Source organism: Ornithorhynchus anatinus, chromosome 11, assembly GCF_004115215.2.
Source record: "Ornithorhynchus anatinus isolate Pmale09 chromosome 11, mOrnAna1.pri.v4, whole genome shotgun sequence".
In the NCBI taxonomy this organism is placed as follows: domain Eukaryota; kingdom Metazoa; phylum Chordata; class Mammalia; order Monotremata; family Ornithorhynchidae; genus Ornithorhynchus; species Ornithorhynchus anatinus.
The window spans coordinates 3,796,365-3,818,639 of NC_041738.1; the positions used below are offsets into that span (position 1 = coordinate 3,796,365).

Here is a 22,275-nt window from a genome sequence, read left to right on the forward strand (position 1 = left end):
GCTCAAAACGGTGCTTGGCACCTAGTAAGCACTTAACAAATACCATTATTATTATTTCTCTCTCCGTCTCTCTCTCACACACACACCCCCCCCCCCCCCCCCACCTCCCTCCTCCACACTGGTGAAATCTTCTGAGCCAAGAAATTCCTCGGTCTGGAGAAGTTTACCGAGGTGCAAAGATGCAGGGGACCGGGTTCTCTCTCCCTTTCTCTTTTTCTTTCCCAACCTGCATCGACCCCAGCGCTTCGAACAGTGCTTGGCACATAGTAAGCGCTTAACAAATACCATCATCATTATTATTATTTTTTCTCTCACACACCCACCCGGCACCTACCTCCTCCACACTGGTGAAGTCTTCTGAACCAAGAAATTCCTAGGGCTGGAGGAGGTTGCCCATGTGGACAGATGGGGGGGACTGGGGGTATTTTTTTCCTCTCTCTTTTTCACACAAGGTGTGCAGCAGCGTGGCCTAGAGGAAAGAGCCCCCAATGGGGACCCAGGAGACCCGAGTTCCATTCTTACCACCTCTCGCCTGCCCTGCGCCCTTGGGCGAATCCCTGCATTTCCCTGCACCTCTGTTTCCTTGTCTGAGCGTTAGCCATTCGACACCCGTTCTCCCTCCCCTTCAGACTGTGAGCCCCGCGTGGGACGGGGATTGTGTCCAACCTGAGGATCTTTTATCTATCCCGACGTCCAGTACGGAGTTTGGCACATATTAAGCACTTAAATAACAGAGTTATCATTTTGGGGGGTATTTGCAGGAAACCGAGCTTCCCGCCTTCGAGGGGCTCGCAGTCTAATGGGGGAGACCGAAGAGAGCAGAGGCAGGGAGGGGAGGACTTGATGAGCAAAAGAAATCTCAATTCATTCAATAGCATGTATTGAGCGCTTACTATGTGCAGAGCACTGTACTAAGCGCTTGAGTGGCCAGCAACCCTCCGGGGCTGTCCTTGTGCCTAGGATTCGGAAAGGTCCGGAGACCGGGAGGAAGAAATAGAAAGCTGTTTAGGACAGGGATGGCCTCTCGGGAGGCCCGGGGCAGAAGGGACTATTGATTAGCCTCCCCCCACACCTGGATCCGGGCCACAATCGGTAGCTTTACCTTAAATGCAAGGACATGTAAACATACGGGTAGCCCCGCTCTGGGCTGGGAGCCCGTTGTTGGGTAGGGGTTGTCTCTATCTGTTGCCAAACTGTACTTTCCAAGTACTTAGTACAGCGCTCTGCACACAGTAAGCGCTCAATAAATACGATTGAATGAATGCTGTCGATTTGCGGCAAAGGGCCCTAATCTAGCAATCGGGAGTCCCGCGTTCAAGTCACAGTTCTGCCGGCTGGGATTGGGCCGTTGGCCTTTTTTTTTTTTTTAACTGATATATGTTAAGCACTTATTATGTGCTAGGCACTATACTACACAGCGGGGCAGATACAAGATAATCAGGTTGGTCACAGCCCCTGTCCCACATGGGGCTCAGTTTTAAATACCCATTTTACAGATGAGGTAACTGAAGCGACGAAGCGAAGCGACTTGACCACGGTCGTACCGCAGGACCCAAGTCCTCTGACTCCCAGGCCTGTGCTCTTTCCGTTAGGCCACGCTCCACGTGGCGAAGGCTTCCGTCCAAAGCATAATAATTATAATAATAGTACTTGTTCAGCACTTACTACGGGCCAAGCACTGTTCTAAGCCCTGGGGTAGATACAAGGTCAGCAGGGTGGACACAGTCCCTGTCCCACAGCCTTAACCCCATTTTAAGGATGAGGGAACTGAGGCACAAAAGGTTACGTGCCTTGCCCCGGGTCACGCAGCAGAATCAGAACCCGGGTCCTTCTGACTCCCAGGCCCGTGCTCTATCCGCTAAGTCAGGCATCACCTAGGGGATCCGGGCTCGGCGGGAAACCTCAAAAATAGCCGGTTAACTTGGGCCACCGAGGCAGCGGCTCCCGGGACAACCGCTCGCCGGGTCGCGTGTTCCGGGCACGGCCTAGGCCCCGTGTTACAGCCACTTCGGCTGTCGATGGGACGTGTACGAGCTGACCTCTCGCCTGCGGCCCGGAGGAGAAAGATGGCCGAGGGCTCTACCCAGCCCCTACCTGGCTACCTCTGCGACTCCCCCGAATTCCCCCAGCCCCCTCTTTCCCGCTCAAGGGGTCACCCCCGCCCCCGAGGAAGGCCCACCAGAACCCAAACAGCGCCGGCCTCTCTGGGATGGTGGGGGTTTCGGTGTTTAGAACACTGCTTGGCACACACTAAGTGCTTAACAAACACCATCATCATCATTTCGCCTTGCCGCACCCCTGGCCCTCCCGTCCAGACAATCTGGGCCGCAGATGGCTTGGCCCGCCTCACCTGTCAATCTGCCTCGACTAACTCCACCAGCCCCCTGCCCCCCCCCAACCCCCGCGAACACTCGTCGTCCTCGAAACGGGAAAAAAAGACCCGACGGTCATTTGTTCGAACACGGCTAATCTCACTTTGGTTCCGGCAAACAGGCCAGCTGTTCCGTCGCCGCCGCCCCCCACCCGCCTCAGTGAAACGAACGACGTTTTCACTCTCAGTTTTATTATAAAAATCAACATTTCATTAGTTACAACTCCGCGTACGGCAATGATCCAAAAGGGGTTTGTACAGGGTGGTGTTTTTTTTTTTTTTACACGGTTGACAAGTAAAGCACTTTATTTTACAACAACAACAAAAAAGTGTTAGTGAATAAACGAGTCGGGCCTGACCAAATGTTGGCCATTATAACATAAATACATCCTTGCGAAGCACGATCGTACCGAAGTCGATGACCGAGAGACATCGGCCGGTTCGAAGACGACGACAGAGATTAAAGCTCACGTGACGTAAAAAACAGAACACAAACCACCGAGGAGAAATACCCCAAAGCGGCCCCCGGCCTACGCTTGCGCTCGGGTGGGACCGGCCTAAATTCTCAAGAACCTCCCCCTGCCTCCTCAGACACTTCCTTGTCCCCCGTTTCACTTCCCGCCCTATCTCCGCTCGCAGGAGACCCCACCCCCGCCTGGCTCTGACTTCTCTCTCGCCGGTTCCCCGGACCCGACATCGCCCACCGCTCTGGTCCGGGGAGTCGGGCCGGAAGTCCCGTCCGCTTCCCAGCGTCCGCTATTTTGGGAAAAGGCCCCTCTGAGGACAAAAGCTGGCTTCTGGTCCCCGCCGGACGCCACAGTGTGGGGAGCCAGGGTCGGGGGGACGGGAGGCCGACGGGTCCGTGAGCCCCAGCAGCAGAGGCGTCAAAACGCGCCCGGAATGAAGGGGGACCGTTCGGGTCCTCGAGCTCCAGAGCCGACGTCCCCCTAAACCGCACCTTGCATCTCCCCGAACTCTTCCTGAATAGCAAGTCAACTCCAATTCTCTTAAAATCCATCCAGGTTTCCAGCTCAGGCAGATCCGGAGACCGGTTACGCTACGCCGTTCCAAAGCTACCTATGCCCTAAGAAGTGGGTGCCAGGGGCAGGCAGCTACTCGATCAGCACTAGGTGAGCGCCCACTGGGTGCAGGGCACTGTACTGGGCGCCTGGGAGGGTACGAGACTTAGAAGACCCTATCCCTGGCCTCGAGGAGCTCCCGGTCTCCAAGGAAGATTCACCGAGAAGCGTCCGTCAACCAGATTCCTTTCCGGGGGGGGGGCTGTTGGGGCTCCCCCGTCGGATCGGAGCGCCGGCCGGCTGCCCCCACAGAGCAGGCTCGGCCCGGAGAGCCGGCCGGGGTCCGGGGATCTTTGCCAACCGTTCAGTGCACCAAAAATGAAAGAAATGGGTCCGCTGAGTTCAACCATCTAGAGTCCTCGCTTGGCCCGCTCCCCCTGGCTTCCTCAACCCGGACGGGACCGTCCGGCTATTCTGGATTATCCGTCTGGGATCTCTTCAACGCCACGCCAACGGGCTCCCGGAGCGTCACGACGTTCCCCCTTCCGCCCTCCTCCCTCCATCCCAACCGTCGGTCCGCCGCAGACGAGGAAGCGCTCGGACCCAAACCCAACGGACGAGGCTTCGAGAGGCTTTTGCGCGCGTAGAGCAGCGGGATAAGATTTGTTCTGAATTTTGGCCGAACCTGACCCGAAAATCCGGGTCTCGTCTGATAACGGACCCCGTTCTGAAACCACTTCCCGTCCGATGCCCCGTGATGGCTAACCTCTGCTGACTGCTTCCTTCGGGCTGGCCAGCCCTAGCCGCCAGTCCAGATGAACTCTGAGGGGTGGGGGTCGTGGTGTGGACGGTAACTGATACGTAGCATTTGTTTGGGGCGGAGGGTGATGGCCAGCGGGTTTTATTCCCGCTCCAACATCCTGGGAGCCCCCCAGGTCGGTCCCTCACCCCGCTTTCCGGAAAACTCCCACCTCCAAGTCACGAACCTTTCACAGATCTCGTTAGCTCCCCCCGCAAGAGGACAGCGGCCCCAAGTCGAGCCACCGTCGAACCCCCTCCGGCCCCGGAGGGCCCCGAGACTCAGAACCGGGTTCACCGTCCCGGGGACGAACCCACCCTCCGAGCTCACGCGTCCCCGGAGGACTCCCACAGTCGAACGGCCCGACGTCAGAGGGAAATGCCCGTGAGGCCAAGTTCTTGCTGGATCCCCCCCAACTCCCCTCAGGGGCCCTCCCGGACGAGGCCCCAGGCGGGTTTCCCGGCGTCGGAGCCGGCCGGGGATAAAGGCCAGGCGGGGGAAGGGGACGTACACCGGCGCGCCACCCCAACGTTCCGAGAACCGGCCCGAGATCCCGGCGGCTTTCTCTTCCGAAGCTTCCCTGCTCCACTCCTGCTAACGCCGGACTCTGTCCGCCTCGGATTCCTCCCTGGGAAAGGCCCGGGCTCGGCGCCGCACGGATGCAACGGGGGTGGGGGTCCTGTCCCGCTCCCCCGGCCCCACGGCCGCGGCGGCGGAGGGAATCACATAGGCGGGGTCTTCCCCGGCCCGTCCGGGCCGAGCCGGGTGGCCTTCCGGACCATCGGGTCACCCGGCTCGGCCACTGGCGGGAGGGTCACAGGAGGGGACACGTCACGACACGTGGGGAAACGAACAGAAGAACCATTCGGCTAAGAGCGGCCGGCCCAACGTCCGCCGCTCACGGGGGCCCACACGACCACACTACCCTATTCGACTCGGGCCACGCAGGCGGAGGTACGCGGGGCTCGCGCCCGGAGAACTGGCGAACTTTAACACGAACGTGGCACGGGCTGGGTCGCTGGAGAAACTCGAGCGGTAAAAACGGTCTTCCTTCACCGTCGTCTCCGAGTGGAAAATGTTTAAATGCTTTTTACTAGAAAATATATATATATATATATATAAAAAAAAATGACTTTATACTGTGATATACACTGGAAGTACTGCAAGGATATACGATTCATTTACAATAAACTAACATAAATGGTTAAATTTATGATCCATAAATATAGCGTCTATAGTATAAGTTGTAAAAAACTTTCTTTTTTAACCTAGTTCTGTGGGCACTGAGAGGTGAAAACATTTCAAAAAGGGACAAACTCTCTCTCCCACCCGGGATGTAAAACCGAGGTTGTCAGGCCGCTGAACCCTCCCGAGGGGGTGACGGAGAGGGGAGCAGGACCCCTCAGGCCACGCTCCGCCGTCCCGAGGGCAACGAGAATCGAGGCTACCGCGCCGCCCCCCGCGTCCCCGGCCCAAACTGAGGTCTGGACCCGAACCCTGGGCAGCTGACAGTGCTGGGCTCAGTGTCCCCGAGACTGGAATGGGATGGGGAGGAGAGAGGGAGGGAGGGAAGGAGGCAGGGGGAGAGACAGAGAACAGGAGAGAGGGAGAGAGATACAGGGATGGGGGGGGTGGGGGGTGGGGACGACGACTCAGTGTCTCCAGACTGGAATGGGAGGGGGAGAAGGGAACAGGACAGAGGGGGGAGATGGACAGATCGCCCCCAGGGGTAGAAGCTGAGGGAGCCGGGGAAAGGGCAACAAAAAGGCACACACACAACCCCACGGCAGGTCCGCCACGTCCCGCCGGCCCCGCCGAACGGAAGCGCCCGCTCCGGCGGCCGGCCGGGAACCGGGTCCCGGGCACCTCCCGGTGGGCCTCCTCGAGAGACCGGCCCCGGGTGCCGCCGGGCCGGCGCCTGCCCGGGCGTCTCTCTCTCCCTCCCCGCCCTCCGCACCGAGGGCCGGACCCCCGCCGGGGCCCGGACCCCCACCGCCTTTTTGGTATCGCCGGAGCCCCGGCCTCACCTCGCCGGGCGCGCGCCTCTGCCCTCCTCCTCCCCGGGCGCTTCTTCGCTTCACTGGAGCTAAGGCATGTTTACTATGTGTTCTGTTTGGCAAAAATAAAAACTTTGTGTACAAATTTCTTTTTTTTTTTTTTTTTAGACAACTTTTATGGCACAAGCAGCAGATCTGCTGTTTTAAGAAAATATATAAATATCCTTTTCTTCTGTACAAATATCTCCGGTATTCCCCCCCCCATTTAATAACTTTTAAATGTACATGGCCTGCCTCACCCTTCTCCGGTCGCCCCCTCCCCCCCTCCAGGTCTCCGCCCATCGGCCTTCCGCGGCGGGCGTTGGAGGCAGGCAGAGGAGGGGGGCCGCTCCTCAGGAGGAGTCCGTGCACGGGGACGGGGGCGGCGGGTAGAGGTGGTGAGAGTAACTCCTCTCTGTGTAGGGGGACGGCGGGCAGCTCTCGTAGTTCTCCTCCGCCGACAGGTACTGGCTGCGGGGGGTGGGGGGCGGGGGCACGGGCTCCGAGTCGTAGTTGAGGTCGCTGGCGTAGCCCTTGGAGGCCGCCCCGGCCGTGACCCTGCGGCTGGGCGCGTAGTCGCTGTCGCACACGTCCGTGCTGCAGGGGGTGGTGGGGGGCGCGAAGTGCCGGTAGCTGTACGGCCGGTAGCTGCCGGGGAAGGAGGCGGGAGAGCGGAAGCACGGGGGGGGTCAGGTCGCGTCCCCGAGCGGGACCCGACGCTCCTCCCCGTCTCCCCCCGGCCGGTGAAGCCGGGCTGACCCGTCCGGACGGGGCGCGGCGGGGGCCGGCGGGGAGGGGCCCGCCGGGCCACTTGGGGGTACGGGCCCGCCCGGCCCCGGCCTCGGCCTCCCGGGCCCACCCCTCGCTTCCTGGCGGCTTCCGGGCCGGAGGGCAGAAGGTCCCTCCCGCCACCCGTCTCACAGCCCGCCCCGGGTCGCGTTATTACCTGTACGACCTGTGAGTGGAAGGGCTGTTGGACGAGTAGCCGAACTCCATGGTGTAATGGGAACGCTCCGTGGCCGGAGACGGAGGCGGGTTCAGAATCTGAAGGGAAAGGAACACCGCGGATGAGGCACTGCCCGCATCTTCCGACTGTACGCCCAGAACCCCGTGCCTTTCCGGCCAGGCCCGTCTCCCGTCCGTGATCGCCGGGTGAGCCCCAGCCACCCCCACTCTCTTGAGCTGGGGGACGGCTCGGGAAGAGCGGCCCCGCAAGTCGCTCTACGGTGACTGGAGCTCCTCCACTCCCGCCACGGCCGTCCCTGAGCAGAGGGACCGTTGGCGTCCGCCGGGCACCACGCAGAGCCGGGAGGCGTGAAGAGCCCTCAGCGGGCCTCAGCCGTTCACTAAGGGGGCGGGGATGAAAACTCGGAAACCGAGAAACTTTGGCTGCCCGGTGTTACGGAACCAGGGCCTTCGGGGAGGTCGAGCGGACACTTCCAAGACGCACGGACGCCCCTTTGCCGGGCACTGATCTGTCGTCCCGTCAGTGATCTCCCGTGTCAGATTTCCCCATTTTGCAGATACACCGATGCAGGCCCCCAGGCAAAGGGATCTCCTCCTGCCTCCTCTCCCACCCGGAATCCCGCCTCTCCAGCCCCTAACTCCCTCAGTCCGGGCCCTGAGCCGAGGCGAGACCATCGGGGGGGGGGGGGGCGGGTGTCGCTGCTCCCGGAGGGGCAGAGCGGGCGGGTGCGGGCCGGGGAGAAAGGTGCTCACCGCCGGGAAGTACGTGCCCTTGGTACTCGAGGAGCTGCTGGAGGAGGCCCCGGTGACGTGGGCTCTGTCGTAGGGAGGTCCGCTGCTTCCCCCCATGATGCTGAGGGAGCTGATCACCGATTTCCCCCGGGACATTCCTAGAGGGGGCCGACAGAGAGAGAGAGAGAAGGACGGACAGAGAGACGTTCAAACACGAGAGCCGCGTGGAGATCCAGGGGTAGAAAACCAGCGGGATGATATCTGGCCACCTCGGGAACGTGACATCTACTCGCCGGGGCGAAAGAACCAAAGGCTTTACAATCCCTTTCTCCTCACCATCCGCCAAGCGAAGCTCCCGCTCGGGAGAGCAGGATGGAATCGGTCTGCCGGGACGTGCGGCCGGGAAGGAGGGCCTGGGCGCTTCCTGGGGTAGCCCGGGCCAGAAGCATCTGGGGCAGAGCTGGCTCACTCGCCCACCTGGGGGACCGAGGACGGGCCACTGACACTTTGAACACCCATCGGTGGGATTTCCGCTCGAGAGCGGACGCCCAGCAGATGAGAGGGCCTGTGGCAAACACACTTGGACACAGACCCACGGGGGTGTCTGAGGAAATGGCTTTCCCTGTTCTTCTTTTTTCTTAGTCCCGAAGCTGGTGGGGGTGGGGGTGGGGGTCCCCAGATGAAGGTGGACTCTTCGGGGCTTCCACCCACGGCTCCCCCGACCACATCCAGTTTGCGGCAGCGGCCGAGGAGCGGTCCGCCCCTCTAATCACGTCCCGGGTCTACCCCACGGTACCCCACGATCTACCCGAGGGGCCCCGGCCGGCGGGAACGGAGGGTGCCGGGGAACGGGACAGGTAAACCAGAGGCCTACGAGTCCAGATCACTCGGCAGACACAAACCAACCGTGAGCTCGCACCGAGGAGAGGCGGGGATGCCCGGGAGGATGTCCACGGGGGCCTCGACTACCGAGCGCGGGGTGGGCTTCTCGCCCGGGGCGGGGGTGGTCCCGGGCAACTCACCCGGCAGAGAGCCGGACAGGGAACTGGGGTGGGGCACGTAGCCGAGGGGCACCGAGGCCGAGCCGTGGACCACGTAGTCGTTGGTCATCGTCTCCCCGTCTCCTTTCATGCGTGGACACAGCACCCTCTGGCAGATGAAATACATGGCTCCGAACACGAAGATGGTGAGGATGACGCCGATGACCGAGCCGACGGTATTGGTGGCCTGGGGCGCCGGCTCCTCCGTGGGGTCTGAGACGGGGACGAGACGCCACGGGGCGGTTACCGAACAACCCCGACTGGAGGTCCCCATGGGCTGAGCGCTTAGTACGGTGCTCTGCACACAGTAAGCGCTCACTAAATACGACTGGATGAATGAATGACCCGAACCCAGTTCCTGGCAGAACGCTTAACTCAGACACGTCCGGACAAAAGCCCATGAATTAATCATCTCTCCGGGGCCACGCTCCCCGGTGGATGCCCTGGGTTCTAATCCCGGCTCTGCCACTTGTCTGCTGGGTGATCTTGGGCAAGTCACTTCACTTCTCTGGGGCTCAGTTACCTCATCTGTAAGATGGGGATTAAGACCGTGAGACCTGTGTGGGACGGGGACCGTGTTCAACCCGATCACTTTCTACCTACCCCAGCGCACAGTACAGTGCCCGGCATACAGTAAGCGCCTGAACGCCGGAAAAAAATGCCCTATGGAAGTACCGCAAGGAATGCAAGGCAAACGTTTTCCTTTTTCTGCACAGTCTACCCCCATCCCCACCCCAGTCCCCTGCAGAAGACCTGCAGCTACAGCAGAAGAAGAGTTGGGGCCTCAGAAATGCAGCTGGATTATTGCACATAAAACAGCCATGGACGCACAGGTCTGGAACCCCCCGCAGCTCCTCGACTAAGCTCAATAAGCGCTCAGTCCAGTGCCCTGCACACAGCAAGCGCTCAGGAAGTACGACCGAATGAACGAATCGACCCTCCTCGTTCGTCACTGGCGAACCGACCGCCCAGTGGATTTTGTTCTTTCCAGGTCAAAGGACGGAAAGGGCAGAAAAGAGCAAAGTGTGGGTCTAATTTTAAGGGACTTAAAAATCCACCTCCCCAGGCCTCCCCCCATCACACGGTAATCTTCCCGGGTAATATCATGCCTAGGTCTGGTTGGGGGTCGGGGCCACGGGCCAGTCCAGCTTCAGCACCGTGACTTCCGGCCAAGAGCTTGGGTCAGCGGGGCCCCGGGCACCTGTCAGTCTGGCCGGCTTCCTGTGACCTCCCAGTAATGAGATGCCAAAATCCCCGTGCTATTTTTAGCTCAAAGAGCTTTGGAAGCGGAGCCGGGACAGGCTCGGATGGAGCAGAGAGGGGACCGCTAGCGTGTGCGCGTTGGTGCGTACGCACTCGCCGGGGTGCTGGTTTCCGTTGGGGATCTGGAGCACAACAGGGGAGACGCGCGGGGAGAAAACGGCGCCCGGGGCAGGGGCTGACCATCTATCGCCGGGCCCGATCGCATCGGGAAGTCCACCCTGTGTTTGAGTGCCACGGGCAACTTGGTGCCGGCAAATGAACCCTGAGACGTAAGCTCGGTGGCTGGGGGAGGGTCGTCACCTCTCTTCCTACCGATTCCCCTTCAGCACCGTAACTCTCTCGGTCCCTTCGGTGTCCTTTGAGCCCGGCCCGGCGGCCCACCCCACTGGCAAGGCCGGTCTAGGCGGAGGATCGCTTTCTGACTTCCGACTGCAGCCTCGTTCTATTCCACTCAGAGCACTGAGCAATTTCTCCCTTGCGTCGGCGCCCCGAGAGGAAAAAATAAAACCCACAAGAACACCCACAGGCAAACCAACGGCCCACTGTCTCCACACGTCCCCCAGCAGACACCGACGAGAGCGGTGGGAAGACCGAACCGTGTTGTCCTCGGGCCCGGAACCCTCTCCCCTTTCCAATCTGACAGTCCGGCACCCTCCCCACCTTCCTATAATCACATCCGCCCTCCCCTCTGCGCAATTTCCACTGGCTCCGTACCCCTTAAGCACTCGCGTACACTCTCCGGCTCCACACGCCGCCATTTCCCCTCTCTGCCATCTATTTTCATGTTCGTCTCGCCCCCGCGCACTTGTGCCCTCCGTGTGGGCGGGGCAACGTGCCTACCGATCCGTTGTATTCTTTTTACAAGGGCATTTGTTAAGGTACTTACTACGTGCCAGACACCGTGCTGAGCGCCGCGACAGGGACAAACCAGTCGGGTCGTCCCACGTGGGGCTCACGGGCTCGACCCCCATTTTGCAGATAACTGAGACACAGAGAAGTTCGAGTGACTCGCCCAAGGTCACGCAGCAGACGGATGGCAGCGCTCAGGTGCAAAAGAACGACGGCGTCCGCCCTCCCTACGGCCCCGGGGCGAGCCGGGATTAGAACCCGGGCCCGCGCTCTATCCACTGTCCACGCTGTTCTTGTACTGCACTCTCCCGAGCCCTTAGCACGGTGCTCTGCAACCAGGAAGCGCTCAGCAAGTAACATCGGCCGATTACTCTCCCATGTGCTTCGCACATCACCCTGCGCCCAGTAAGCATGGGTAGTGGCCAGAGCACAGGCTCGGGGGTCAGAAGGTCATGGGTTCTAATCCCCGCTCCGCCACTTGTCTGCTCTGTGGCCTTGGGCCCGTCACTTCACGTCTCCGTGCCTCCGTTACCGCATCTGTAAAATGGGGATTGAGCCGGCGAGCCCCGCGCGGGACAGGGACCGGGTCCAACCTCATTAATGTGTACCTATCCCAATGCTCAGTACGGTGGCTGGCGCACGGTAAGCGCTTAACAAATGCCACTATTATTATTACGATTATTCATAATAAGTGCTCAATGAACACCACCGAAGGATTGATAATTATCCACCCGGAGCCATTCCGGGCAGGAAACTCTATCTTCCCAGAGCACGTGTGCTGCTTGATTAGGGAAAGCGGACGGTCCCGTACGAGCATCCCGGGCGGACGCTAAACTTACAACAGTCCAGCTCGTCCGACTTGTCGCTGCAGTCCATGTTGTGATCGCATTTTTTGTGTTTGCCGATGCACTGTCCGTTGGCACAGCGGAACTGATCCATCAAGCAGAGCACTGGAAAACAAACCAAACGTCGTTTTCCGCTTGTCGGGGACTGGCCCCCGATCGGGACAACGATCCTCAAGGGGGGAGGGACAGGGAAGGGTCGGGGTGAGGTGAGATGCATCCTATGGGGGCTCCATGTGTGCAAGGCACCGTACTGAGCGCTCGGGGGAGTACAAAGTAGCAACAGACAAGAGCTGACAGTCTAGAGCGGCTCTGCCGCGACGCTCAGCTTGGGGCTTCAGGCTTGGTACACGGGGTTTGTTAATAATGTCGATAAGGTTGTTCTTCGTTAAGCGCTCACTGTGCGCCAGACCCCCTACTAAGCGCCGGGGTGGATACCAAGTTGGACACAGTCCCTGTCCCTCGGGGGGGGGGGGGGGGCTCACAGTCTCGATCCCCATTTCCCAGACGAGGTGACTGAGACCCAGAGAAGTGAAGCGACTTGCCCCAGGACACAGAGCAGACAAGCGGCGGAGCCGGGATTAGAACCTACGATCTGATTCCCAGGTCCCCGCTCTATCCACTCTGCGATTTCGTGAATCGCTTTGGAGGAAGAAGGAATCCCTCCCTTCAGAAAAAAAGGGGGTCCTAAACAAAGCAGGGTCCCGGCCCGGGGTACCTTCGCAGTTCTTCTCGTCCGACTTGTCCTGGCAGTTGGCGTCGGCGTTGCAGCGGAGGGAGCCGTCGATGCACTGGCCGCTGGAGCACTGGAACTCGGCCTCGGAGCACACGGGGCAGTTGAGCTCGTCGCTCTGGTCCTCGCACTCCGTGAAGCCGTCGCACCGCCAGGCGACGGGGATGCAGTCGATCTCCCCCGTGAAGCACGTGAACTGCTGCGGGGAGCACGTCGGGGGCTCTGCAATCAATCGAACCGCCCATCCATTAGTCCTATTCGTGGAGCGCTGCCTATGTGCGCAGCACTGCCCCGAGCGCTTGGGAGAGGACGATACAAATTAGGAACCGGGGGTGACACGGAAGAGAAACTGATGGAGCAGGTTCGAGTCCCCAGAGCACCTACCCTTTAGAAGGGAGGGGGCAATTAGCCCACCTAATAACAATAATAGCATTGGTATTTATTAAGCACTTACTACATGTCAAACACTGTTCACTAATAATAATAATAATTGTGGTATCTGTTTAGCACTTCTTACGTGCCAGGCACCGGACTGAACGCTAGGGTGGATCCAAGCAAATCGGGTTGGACACAGTCCCCGTCCCACACGGGGCTCACGGTCTTACTGCCCATTGTACAGATGAGGGAACTGAGAAAATGAAGTGAGTTGCCCAAGGTCACACAGCGGACAAGCGGCGGAGCTGGGATTAGAACCCACGTCCTTCCGACTCCCAGACCTGTGCTCTCTCCACTGGGCCCTACGAGTTAATCGGGTCAGACCCCGTCCCAGATGGGGCTCACGGCCTAGGTAGGACGGGGAACCCCAGAAAGAAGCTACGTCCACCCCCCTCAACGACCAGGAAGTCGCTGGCAAAACCCACCCCGGGCTCTAATGCAGTTCCCACCGAGTCATCCCCACAGAGGGACCACACTGCAGAATGACGACCGTATGCGGTGAGCGTTCGCTTTGTGTCAGGCACGTACTTTCTAAGCGCTGGGGGGGGGGGGGGGGGGATACGAATCGGACCCGGTCCCTGGGCCACACGGGACTCGCAGCCTGAGCCGGAGGGTGAGCTGGTAGCGAACACCCATTTTACGGGTGAGGAAAGTGAGGCCCGGGGGTGAAGAGACTTGCCCAGGCCAGTGGCAGAGCCGGGATCAGAATACAGGTTCTCGATCTCTCGAGCCCAGGATATTTCCATTAAGGTGTGCTGCTCCTAGGCCGCCCGGGCTGGCCCCTGGCCCCTTGTCTGGAGAGATGATCCAGGGGAAAAACAGGGACTGCGTTCAACCTGATTATCTCGTATCCATCCCAGTGCTTAGTGTACAGTGCTTGCCACTCAATAAACACTTAACAAATACCACAGATATTATCAGTAGCAGCAGCTTTACTGAGACACGTCGGTGAACAGGGAGCACGGCCCTCTCCAAAGCCGTCTTCAGAGTGGAAAAAAGACAGCAGAACCCGGGGCGAACTCTAGCGAGCCGGAGAAAACCACCTCGTTGTTGGCGCTGAGCCTGCTGCAGGAATCATCTCGATCGATGCGGGTTGGGCCTCTGAGCCACTCGGAATTTCAACCAAGGAAAACACAGAACTTCCGGTTTTCCTTTCGGGAGCCTCTCTCTCACGGCCAGGGTAACGCCCTCGAGCCTCACCGCGTACAAAGCCTCACCTGGGCTTAGGTTTACTCTTACGGATTTTGGAGAAAACGAAGCCCAGGGCCTCGGGGTGGGCCCGCTGCCTCTGCTGGGTGCCGGGGGAGGGCGGGGAGAAGTCGGCGGGGGGAGGGAGGGGGAAGATCGGCAGGGTTTCCCAGTTTCTTTCGGCTAAAGCCCCGAGGAGTCAGGGCTGCAGTGAGATGAGAATGGGTCCTGACGGTAAGAGGGAAAGGTGTTCTCCAGGCCTGCCCCTGGCCGCCGGGCTCTCCTGAAAGATCTCATTCATTCGGTCGTATTTACTGAGCGCCTGCCGTGTGCGGAGCATTGAACTCAGCGCTGGGGAGAGTACGGTAGGACACTGAACGACACATTCCCTGCCTGAAAAGAGCTTACAAGCTAGAGGAAAGATCAGAGGTGCGGTTCCGGCTGCGCGGAAAACGGGGCAGTGGCGACTCCTCACCACTAAACCCCGCTCCAGAGGGGGAACGGGAATCTGTGGTTTGGGGGGGGCCGGGGGGGACAGAGGACGACGAGCCGGGAGCATTGACTGCCGCGTGCTTGCCTTGCACGCTGCGCTTTACCAAGACGGCGCTCGGGCAGGCGGAGGGCCGTGTCACCCCACCATTCACAGGGCAGCGGCCCCGACAGCTGGGGTTCGTGAGGCTCGAGTGCTCGGGAAACGGCGCGTGGCCTCCCTCCCAGCCCGCCGATTCCGGCCCGGGCGAAGGTGGAGCCGTGACGGGACCCACCTCCGCACGACAGCTCATCCTGCAGCAGAACCAGCTGCACCGGGCAAGAGCAGCGAGTTGTGCCGTCCCCTTTGACGATGCAGATGTGCGAGCAGCCGCCGTTGTCCTGGGAGCAAGGGTGGTGCCCTGGGAACGGAAAGCGACTCCGACGTAACTTTCCATTACCTCGCGAGGGGAACGCCCACGTGCCCTGCCCCGCACCCCTCTGCCCTTTCCCGCTCTCGGGTTCCTTCCTCTTGCCGCCCTCCGCCTCCCGAAAGCCGGGCCCGTCTCCCGCCCGGCTGTCCCGCCCTTACTGTACTCCTGGACGTTCAGCTCCTTCACGGCGTGGATGTCGCTGAGCTGGGAGATACGGGCCTGGACCTTGGTCCTCCCTTCGCGGCCCGTCATGTCTATCTTCTCGATCATCTGCTGCTGCTTGTCGATCCAGTACAGCCAGTTTTCAAACACCGTCAGCCCCACCGGCTGCAGGATGTTGGAGTCTTCTAGCACGATCCGATTGGCTCCTGGGGCGGGGCGGGAGAGAGAGGGCGATTCCAACGGAGCTGTAACCGGGCCTCGCCCGCACCTCGCTCCCCACGCCGCCGCGAACCGGAGCTCAGGCGCAAAGGGACGATGGCGTTTCCGTGACTCTGCTCTGTCCTCCGGAAGGCCCCGGGACCGTTACGGTACCGGTTCCACCCGAACCACGGGGAAAACGGCGTTGCCTGGAGGCGGGAGCGGAGCCCGTGACTTCCGGCCGGTGGCCCCGTGTTCTTTCCCCCGGACCCTCCCGCTTCCCCGCTTTGCTTTCCCCACGTCGGCTTCCGAACCCTATTACGTTTCTTCTGGCTTCGCCTGGGGGATGAGGCGCAGAGGAAATAGGCTGACGGAGGCGAGGAAGGAGAACCCCGCCGGTTCCGCCTCGCCAATCGTGGGCCGGCCTTTGGCTCGCCTGACCGCTCGGAGGGCCTCCAGGTGAAGGCGGCGGTCTCCGCCACTGACCAGATGCAGATGCACAAGAGAAGACAACGCAAGGCAAGCGAAACCTCGAGACTGTGGGCCTCAGTCACCTCGTCTAGAAAATGGGGATTAAGACAGCGAGCCCCATGTGGGGCATGGATCGTATCCAACCCTATTAGCTTGTATCTACCCCAGAGCTCAATACGGTGCCTGGCACACAGGGAGCACTTAACGAATACCATTAAAAAGGATACCGTAAGGCGGGCAACGAAGCAGAAACGCCACCGTCACTGCGAGGGGAACCAGACGCCTCCCCGATTTATAGCGGACGACTTGGGCCCACCGAGAGCCTTCTCCGACGTCCACCAGCCTCTGCTGTTCCTGACCTTCCAGTACTGTTACTAAACTGGGGGGGGGGGGTGCCGAGGGGAGGGAACGGGCCGTCGTTAGAGCCATGAAACTGAGAGCAAGGTTTCAGCCTAATGGCGGGGCTCTGCGGCTCAGGTTCACTTAGTCCCCCCTGAGCACAGCCAGGTCTGGCCTTTACTTCAGCCCTAAAGGCTAAAAAAGCAAGAGGAAAAATGCAGGCAAAGGGTGGGTGGGTTCAACAGGGGGACTGAAATGCACCAGGACAGAGAGGAGAGCAGAGAGGGGGCGATTCGATCCTTCCAGAAGGATCGGGGACCTCCTCCCTCTCCCCGCCAAGTTCCAACCCCCCCCCCCCCCCCCACCGCCAAGCTAAATGCCTTCTCCGTCTCCAGTTTCCAGCCGGCCATCGCCGTTCTGCCCGCTGCGGGGTTTTCTGCATCTGCCCCTGTCTATTTGCTCTGAAGGCGATCAATTCAGAGCGGGGAAAAGGCCGCAGAACACGAAGAAAGCCCGCAACCCGCGCGTTCCCGAGAGCCCCCCTCGGCCACAGCCCGTCGTTCGGCCCGAGTCTGGCCGGGGAGGGCCGGGGGTGGGGGAGAGGGCCACGACTCCAGCCGAGGAATTAGGAGGCGAGGAGGCCGGACAAGAACTCTTGCCCAACAAGACTGTTTTGGGGGGGAAAAGGTTTCTCGGGTCAGTCTAAACTCAACTAACTGGTGAGGCACAAAGAGTCTTCCTTGGAAGATACCGAACCTCAATCCAGAAAAACGTGTGTTCTCACTGCCTTGAGGCAGAGCCACAAGGGACATGGAGCGGGGAGGATCATCACACGCATGACACGCCACCTTGCTTTTTTTTAACGATACCCGTTAAGTGCTTACTACGTGTCAGGCCTCGTACTCAGCACTGGGGCAGACCCGAGGCAATCGGGTCGGACCCACATCCGGCTGCCCCACATGGGGCTCGCAGTCTTAATCCCCATTTTACGGATGAGGTGACTGAGGGCCAGAGCGGTGAAGGGATCCGCCCAAGGTCACAGAGCGGACAAGTAGCGGAGGCGGGAACAGAACCCAGATCCTTCCGACTCCTAGGCCCCAGCCACTCGGTCACGCCGCTTCTTGGGCTGAGAAATCGATCCCCCCGAGCTTCCGCAATAACAGACCCCCAGAGATGGGTGGCACGCTGCCCGACCGTCCACACGGAAGCCGGGACGCTCCCCCGGGCCCCTCGCCGGACAGAACCGAAAGGAGATCTACCTCCAGGGAGCCCGGAGAAGAGCACACTGATTCCGTTCTACTGGCCTCTCTTAAGCACTCATTCCAGTGCTCTGCACAGAGTAAGCGCTCAGTAAACACCACTGATCGACTGAGCCCGGGCAGGGCGAGACGTCACCCTCCCCCGACACCTCCCCGAAGTCCCAAGCTCCGGTACCTGAGAGATCGCTGCTTTCGATCCTTCGGAGATCGGAATCGGCCCAGAACAGCTTGCCCAGCTGGCTGTCTAGGGCCAGCGCCACGGGTTTGCTGAGGCCGCTGAAAAAGAGGACCTCTCGCTCCGTCCCGTCCAGGGCTGCCCTTTCAATCTTGGGAGACCTTTCCTGCAGGTTGGTGAAGTACATGTACCTGCAGGGTGAGAGATGAGTCGGGGGAGAGAAGGGAGAAAAGAGCCTTTACTAACTGCGTTGAGTCAACTAGGCACCGAGTGCCGTGCTGATAAGATAATCGGGTCAAACGGCCTCTGTCTCACAAACTGAAAGTGAGGATGGAGGAGGATTTAATTCCCATTTTAAAGATGAGGGAACCGAGGCCCGGTGCAGTCAAGTGACTCACACGGCAGGCGAGCGGCTGAGCCGGGAACTAAACCGAAGATCCTCTAACTCCGAGGCCCGGGTTCTTTCCGAAAGGGCCGCCCGGCTCCCCAGGTTGGAGCCGGCCCCCGTCCCACCCGGCACGTACCACGAAGGCAGAGGCAGGTAGATCGGGGAACGCTGTACGGTTGGGTATCTGAAGGCTTACCCCTCCCCGACGCCCTAGAGCTAATTCCAGCCCCGATGGTTTCTGACCCTTCGGCACCAAAATGCCACTCATCTCGTCGCTCTCCTCTCCCTCGCCCGGCGCCTCGCCTCCTAACCCCCATTCTCCAGCAAGCTCTCAGCGGCTCCGGTCGGCCTCGGGGGGGGGGGACTCACCCCTTCTCCGGATTCACCACGATGGCCCGGGGCCGGTCCTGCTCCCCTTTCAGCACCACTCCCACCGGCCGCCCGTCCAGCCGGGTGACGTTGATGACGTTGGTGGCCTCGCAGGTCCAGTAGATGTAGCGGCTGTAGATGTCGATGCTGAGGTCATAGGGCTGCATGTCCAGGTTCTGATTCGGCACCGAGCTCACCACCACCGTCAGGCTCTGGAGAGCGAAGGCGTAAAGACGCGGGCCCCCGCGGCGTTAACCCGGAGGCCTGCTCCTCTGGGACTCATCCCAGCTGGGCGCCTCGCTCCGACAACTTGCTGCGGCCGAGGGAAAGAGCGGGAGCGCGGCGGGCCGTGCGACGGTCGCCAAGACGGGCAGAGCGCGGAACACGGACGCCGCCAGCGTGGAAGGACCTAACCAGTGCCCTACCCGGGTCAGGATGAGGTCCCCCCAGCCCCGGATTCTGTGCCCAGCAGCGGCAATCGGGTGCACCAGGAGGCCTGGGAGCTGGAACCCATCATCCCTGCTGGGGAAGGGACCGGCGAACACCCCTAGGTTTCCCTCCAGTGGGGACCGCTGGGGACCACCCGCCCTTAACCTATCCCCATCCCTCCTGAGAATCGCGGACTCTATTAAGCGCTTCCCACGTGTCAAGCACTGTACTATGCACTGGGGTAGATACGAGGAAATCAGGTAAGTCCCACACAGACTCACAAGCTGAGTGAGAGGGAGAACAGGGACTGAATCCCCATTCTGCAGATGAGGGAACTGAGGCGCAGAGAAGCTAAAGCAACTGCTCACAGGGCAGACAAGTGATGTGAGCCAAGATCAGAACCCAGGTCAACACTCAGGTCCCTTTACATTTTCGCCTCGGGGGAACAAATTCCAAACCCTTAGAGATGTTCCTTTTATTTGTTCGGAACCCACCGCCATCGAGCTTTGATCTCTCATCCTAAAACGGTCTCAGAAAGTTTGAGGTTTTCTCGTCTGTTTCTCCTCTAGCAGCTGCTCCATCCCCCCCGGGCTTAACCCTGGGCTTCACAGCTCTCTTTTTTCCCAGAGGTTCCGGTGTCGATCAGCACTGGATATAAGGGGAATCGTTTCCCGGCCGGCACTGTCGGAGACCCTTTCTCCTCCTCCTCCTCCTCCTCCTCCTCCTCCCTCTCACTGCCAAACATACGAAGTTTGAACTGCACTGGGTGCTCGGAGAGTAACTGAGTTTTGGCCCCCTAAGAGTTTTCGATCTAAAGTGGACGAGCTGGCCACAAAGGAATTTCTGGAAAGACCCTTAATTCAATGTAGATTGCTCATATAATCAAAACTTGCATTACCCCCAAACGCAACCTGTAGAAACCGGAGGGCCAGGTGGGGAGGCAGAGACAGAGGAGGAGAAGGGAGAGGAGCTATTGGACTGTTAAGTCCGCGTCTTTCCCGTCACTGTATGCGCCCCAGGGGGCCGAAACAGTGCCGCGGCGAGAGGGATAAAACACTAAAAATATTAAAACAGCATCAGGTACAAAGATAATAATGATAACGGCATCTGTTAAGCGCTTATGTGCCAGATTCTGTACTAAGTGCTGGGGTAGATACAAGCTGATTGGATGGGACAGAGTCCTGGTCCCACGTGGGGCTTACGGTTTTAATGCCCATTTTGCAGATGAGGAAACTGAGGCCCGGAGACGTGAAGTGACTTGGCCAAGGCCACACAGCGGACAAGCGGCAGGACCGGCATTGGAATCCAGGTCCTCTGACTCCTAGGCCCGTGTTCTTTCCACTGGCCGTGCTGCTTCTAGGAGGGGGAGCTAAGGAGGAGATAAAACGCCTCCAGTACGGACTCCGTCAAGGCTGCCGCTAATGAGGAGGCGGAGGAGGAGGAGGAGGGGGAGGAGGAGAAAGAGGAGGGAAAAGAGGAGAACTAGCTTGTCGAAGTCGGCCGCGTCAAGATCCACTGTCGGGCAGGATGGAGGGGATCGGCTGTCGCGGGAGGGAGGAGGGCGCGTTAACACGTTCGGGAGAGGGTCGGGGGTCGACCTGGCCGGTTGGGGTTGGGGGGAGGGGCCTTCCTGGAGGAGGCGGCCAGGGGTCCGGCTGTACCTGACTGCCATCTTCCTGCGCTTTCCTGATGATGTTCTGTCGCGAATCGATCCAGTAGAGCTGCTTGTCCAGCGGGTCGTAGTCGATGGCCCGGACGTTGCGCAGGCTGTGGATGGGGAGGATGATGTCCGGGCTCTGCTGCTCGTCGATCACCATGCGGTTGATGGCGTTCTTCTGGCTGAACAGCAGGAACGTCGTAGGCGCTTAAGGAGAGGAAAGAGAAAATGCCGATCCGTCAGACTCGTCAGGGTCCCCGGGGCTGCCCCTGGCCTGGTGGAGAGGGTCCGGCGCTGGGAGTCCGAAGGACCTGGGTTCTAATCCCAACCTCGCCCCTTGTCTGCGGGGTGACCTTGGGCAAGTCGCTGAACTCCTCTGGGTCCCAGATATCTCATCTGTAAAATGGGGACCCGAGACCGTGAGCCCCACGTGGGACAAGGACCGTGACCAACCTGACGGCTTGTATCTACCCCAGAGCTTAGTACGGTGCCCGCCACATAGTAAGCGCTTAATGAATACCATTAAACTAAAAAAACCCCACAAAAAACAAAAACCTCTCGCCTTTGGGTTTGCCACCTTTTGGATCTGATCTAGTGCCTCGGATGGATCGGCCCAGCCCAGCCCGACACACGCAGCCGCTTCCTCGGTGCAGGGAAGAGATAGAAAAGCCAGAGTGCTTCTGACGTGGGGATTCTCGAGGCAGAGAGCTCCGTTTCCAGGCCCAGAAATTCTCCAGTCGGCTGGCGACGGCCCGAGGGATCATCGGATACTCTGCTGCGTGTTCAGCTGTTTTTGATTCTGCCTCCGAGTAACCCTACCTCCCCGAGGCCTCCGCTGGCGCGGTCCGCCATTCCTGACTTGGGGCCCCGCGCCGGCCCGTTGGCCCCGGCGTCTCCTCCGGGAGCTCTCCGGGGCCTTCCGACGACCGGAGCGGGAACCGGAGGGAGGGGGAGTCTCCGCCCTGCAAGCGACGCCAGGCTTCGAGAGGGAAACCGGTGCCAGACTCGCTTTTGCACACACCCGATTTTGTGGATTTTACACTTTCTCTCTAGCCCTTCAGTCAGGGTCCTTTGACTTACGGAGTATATTATCTCCGCTCTCAAGGATGGCCCCGGGACCCCCAGATTTTCCTCTGAGAGCTTCGGGGCCCAGAAGGTCTACTATCTCACCTAGAACCGAGCAGGGAAAAGTGCCGAAGACACGAAGATCGAGGCTAGATGCAAGACCGGACTCTAGAACCCCTCCAGGCCCCCAGACTCACCCGGCCTGAACTCAGACATGCCCAATCACCCCGTTTCCCAACCAAGGTACCCTGGCCCACTGGCATGCTCGATCAACCAATCAGTTAATTAATACATAGAATTTATCGAGCACCGGGCGCAGAGCCCTGTACTAAGTGTTTAATACACTAGAGTTGGTAGACATAATCCCTGCCCTTAAATGGCATCTGTTAAGTGTTTACTATGTGCCAGGCACTGTTCAAAGCGCTGGAGTGAACACCAGCTCATCGGGGTGGACGCAGTCCATGTCCCACAAGGGGCTCACAGCAGCCACCCCCATTTTACAGATGAGGTAAGTGAGGCACAGAGAAGTTAAAATATGTGCCCAAGTTCACAGAGCAGTCAAGTAGCGGAGCTGGGATTAGAACCCGG

At 59.9% G+C, this 22,275-nt stretch overlaps 1 protein-coding gene across 2 annotated transcripts in view; it reads right to left on the bottom strand.

Annotated features, from left to right (window-relative positions):
• Positions 1–2,546: 2,546 nt before the first annotated feature.
• LRP6 (LDL receptor related protein 6) overlaps positions 2,547–22,275 on the bottom strand; it is a 110,437-nt gene continuing 90,708 nt past the window's right edge. Inside the window, exons 13-24 of one of the 2 annotated variants that reach the window (XR_003762943.2) lie at positions 20,627–20,829; positions 18,537–18,748; positions 17,780–17,970; positions 15,334–15,543; positions 15,038–15,163; positions 12,636–12,872; positions 11,915–12,025; positions 8,946–9,176; positions 7,945–8,081; positions 7,172–7,269; positions 6,486–6,873; positions 2,547–6,298 (exon numbers count right to left, since the gene is read on the bottom strand). Coding sequence is in view for 1 of the 2 variants with exons in the window: in XM_029075901.2 (XP_028931734.1) it covers positions 6,579–6,873; positions 7,172–7,269; positions 7,945–8,081; positions 8,946–9,176; positions 11,915–12,025; positions 12,636–12,872; positions 15,038–15,163; positions 15,334–15,543; positions 17,780–17,970; positions 18,537–18,748; positions 20,627–20,829 (2,051 nt within the window). In the remaining variant the exon portion in view is untranslated. Of the gene's footprint in view, positions 6,874–7,171; positions 7,270–7,944; positions 8,082–8,945; positions 9,177–11,914; positions 12,026–12,635; positions 12,873–15,037; positions 15,164–15,333; positions 15,544–17,779; positions 17,971–18,536; positions 18,749–20,626; positions 20,830–22,275 lie in introns of both variants that reach the window. The other variant, XM_029075901.2, reaches the window with a different exon arrangement.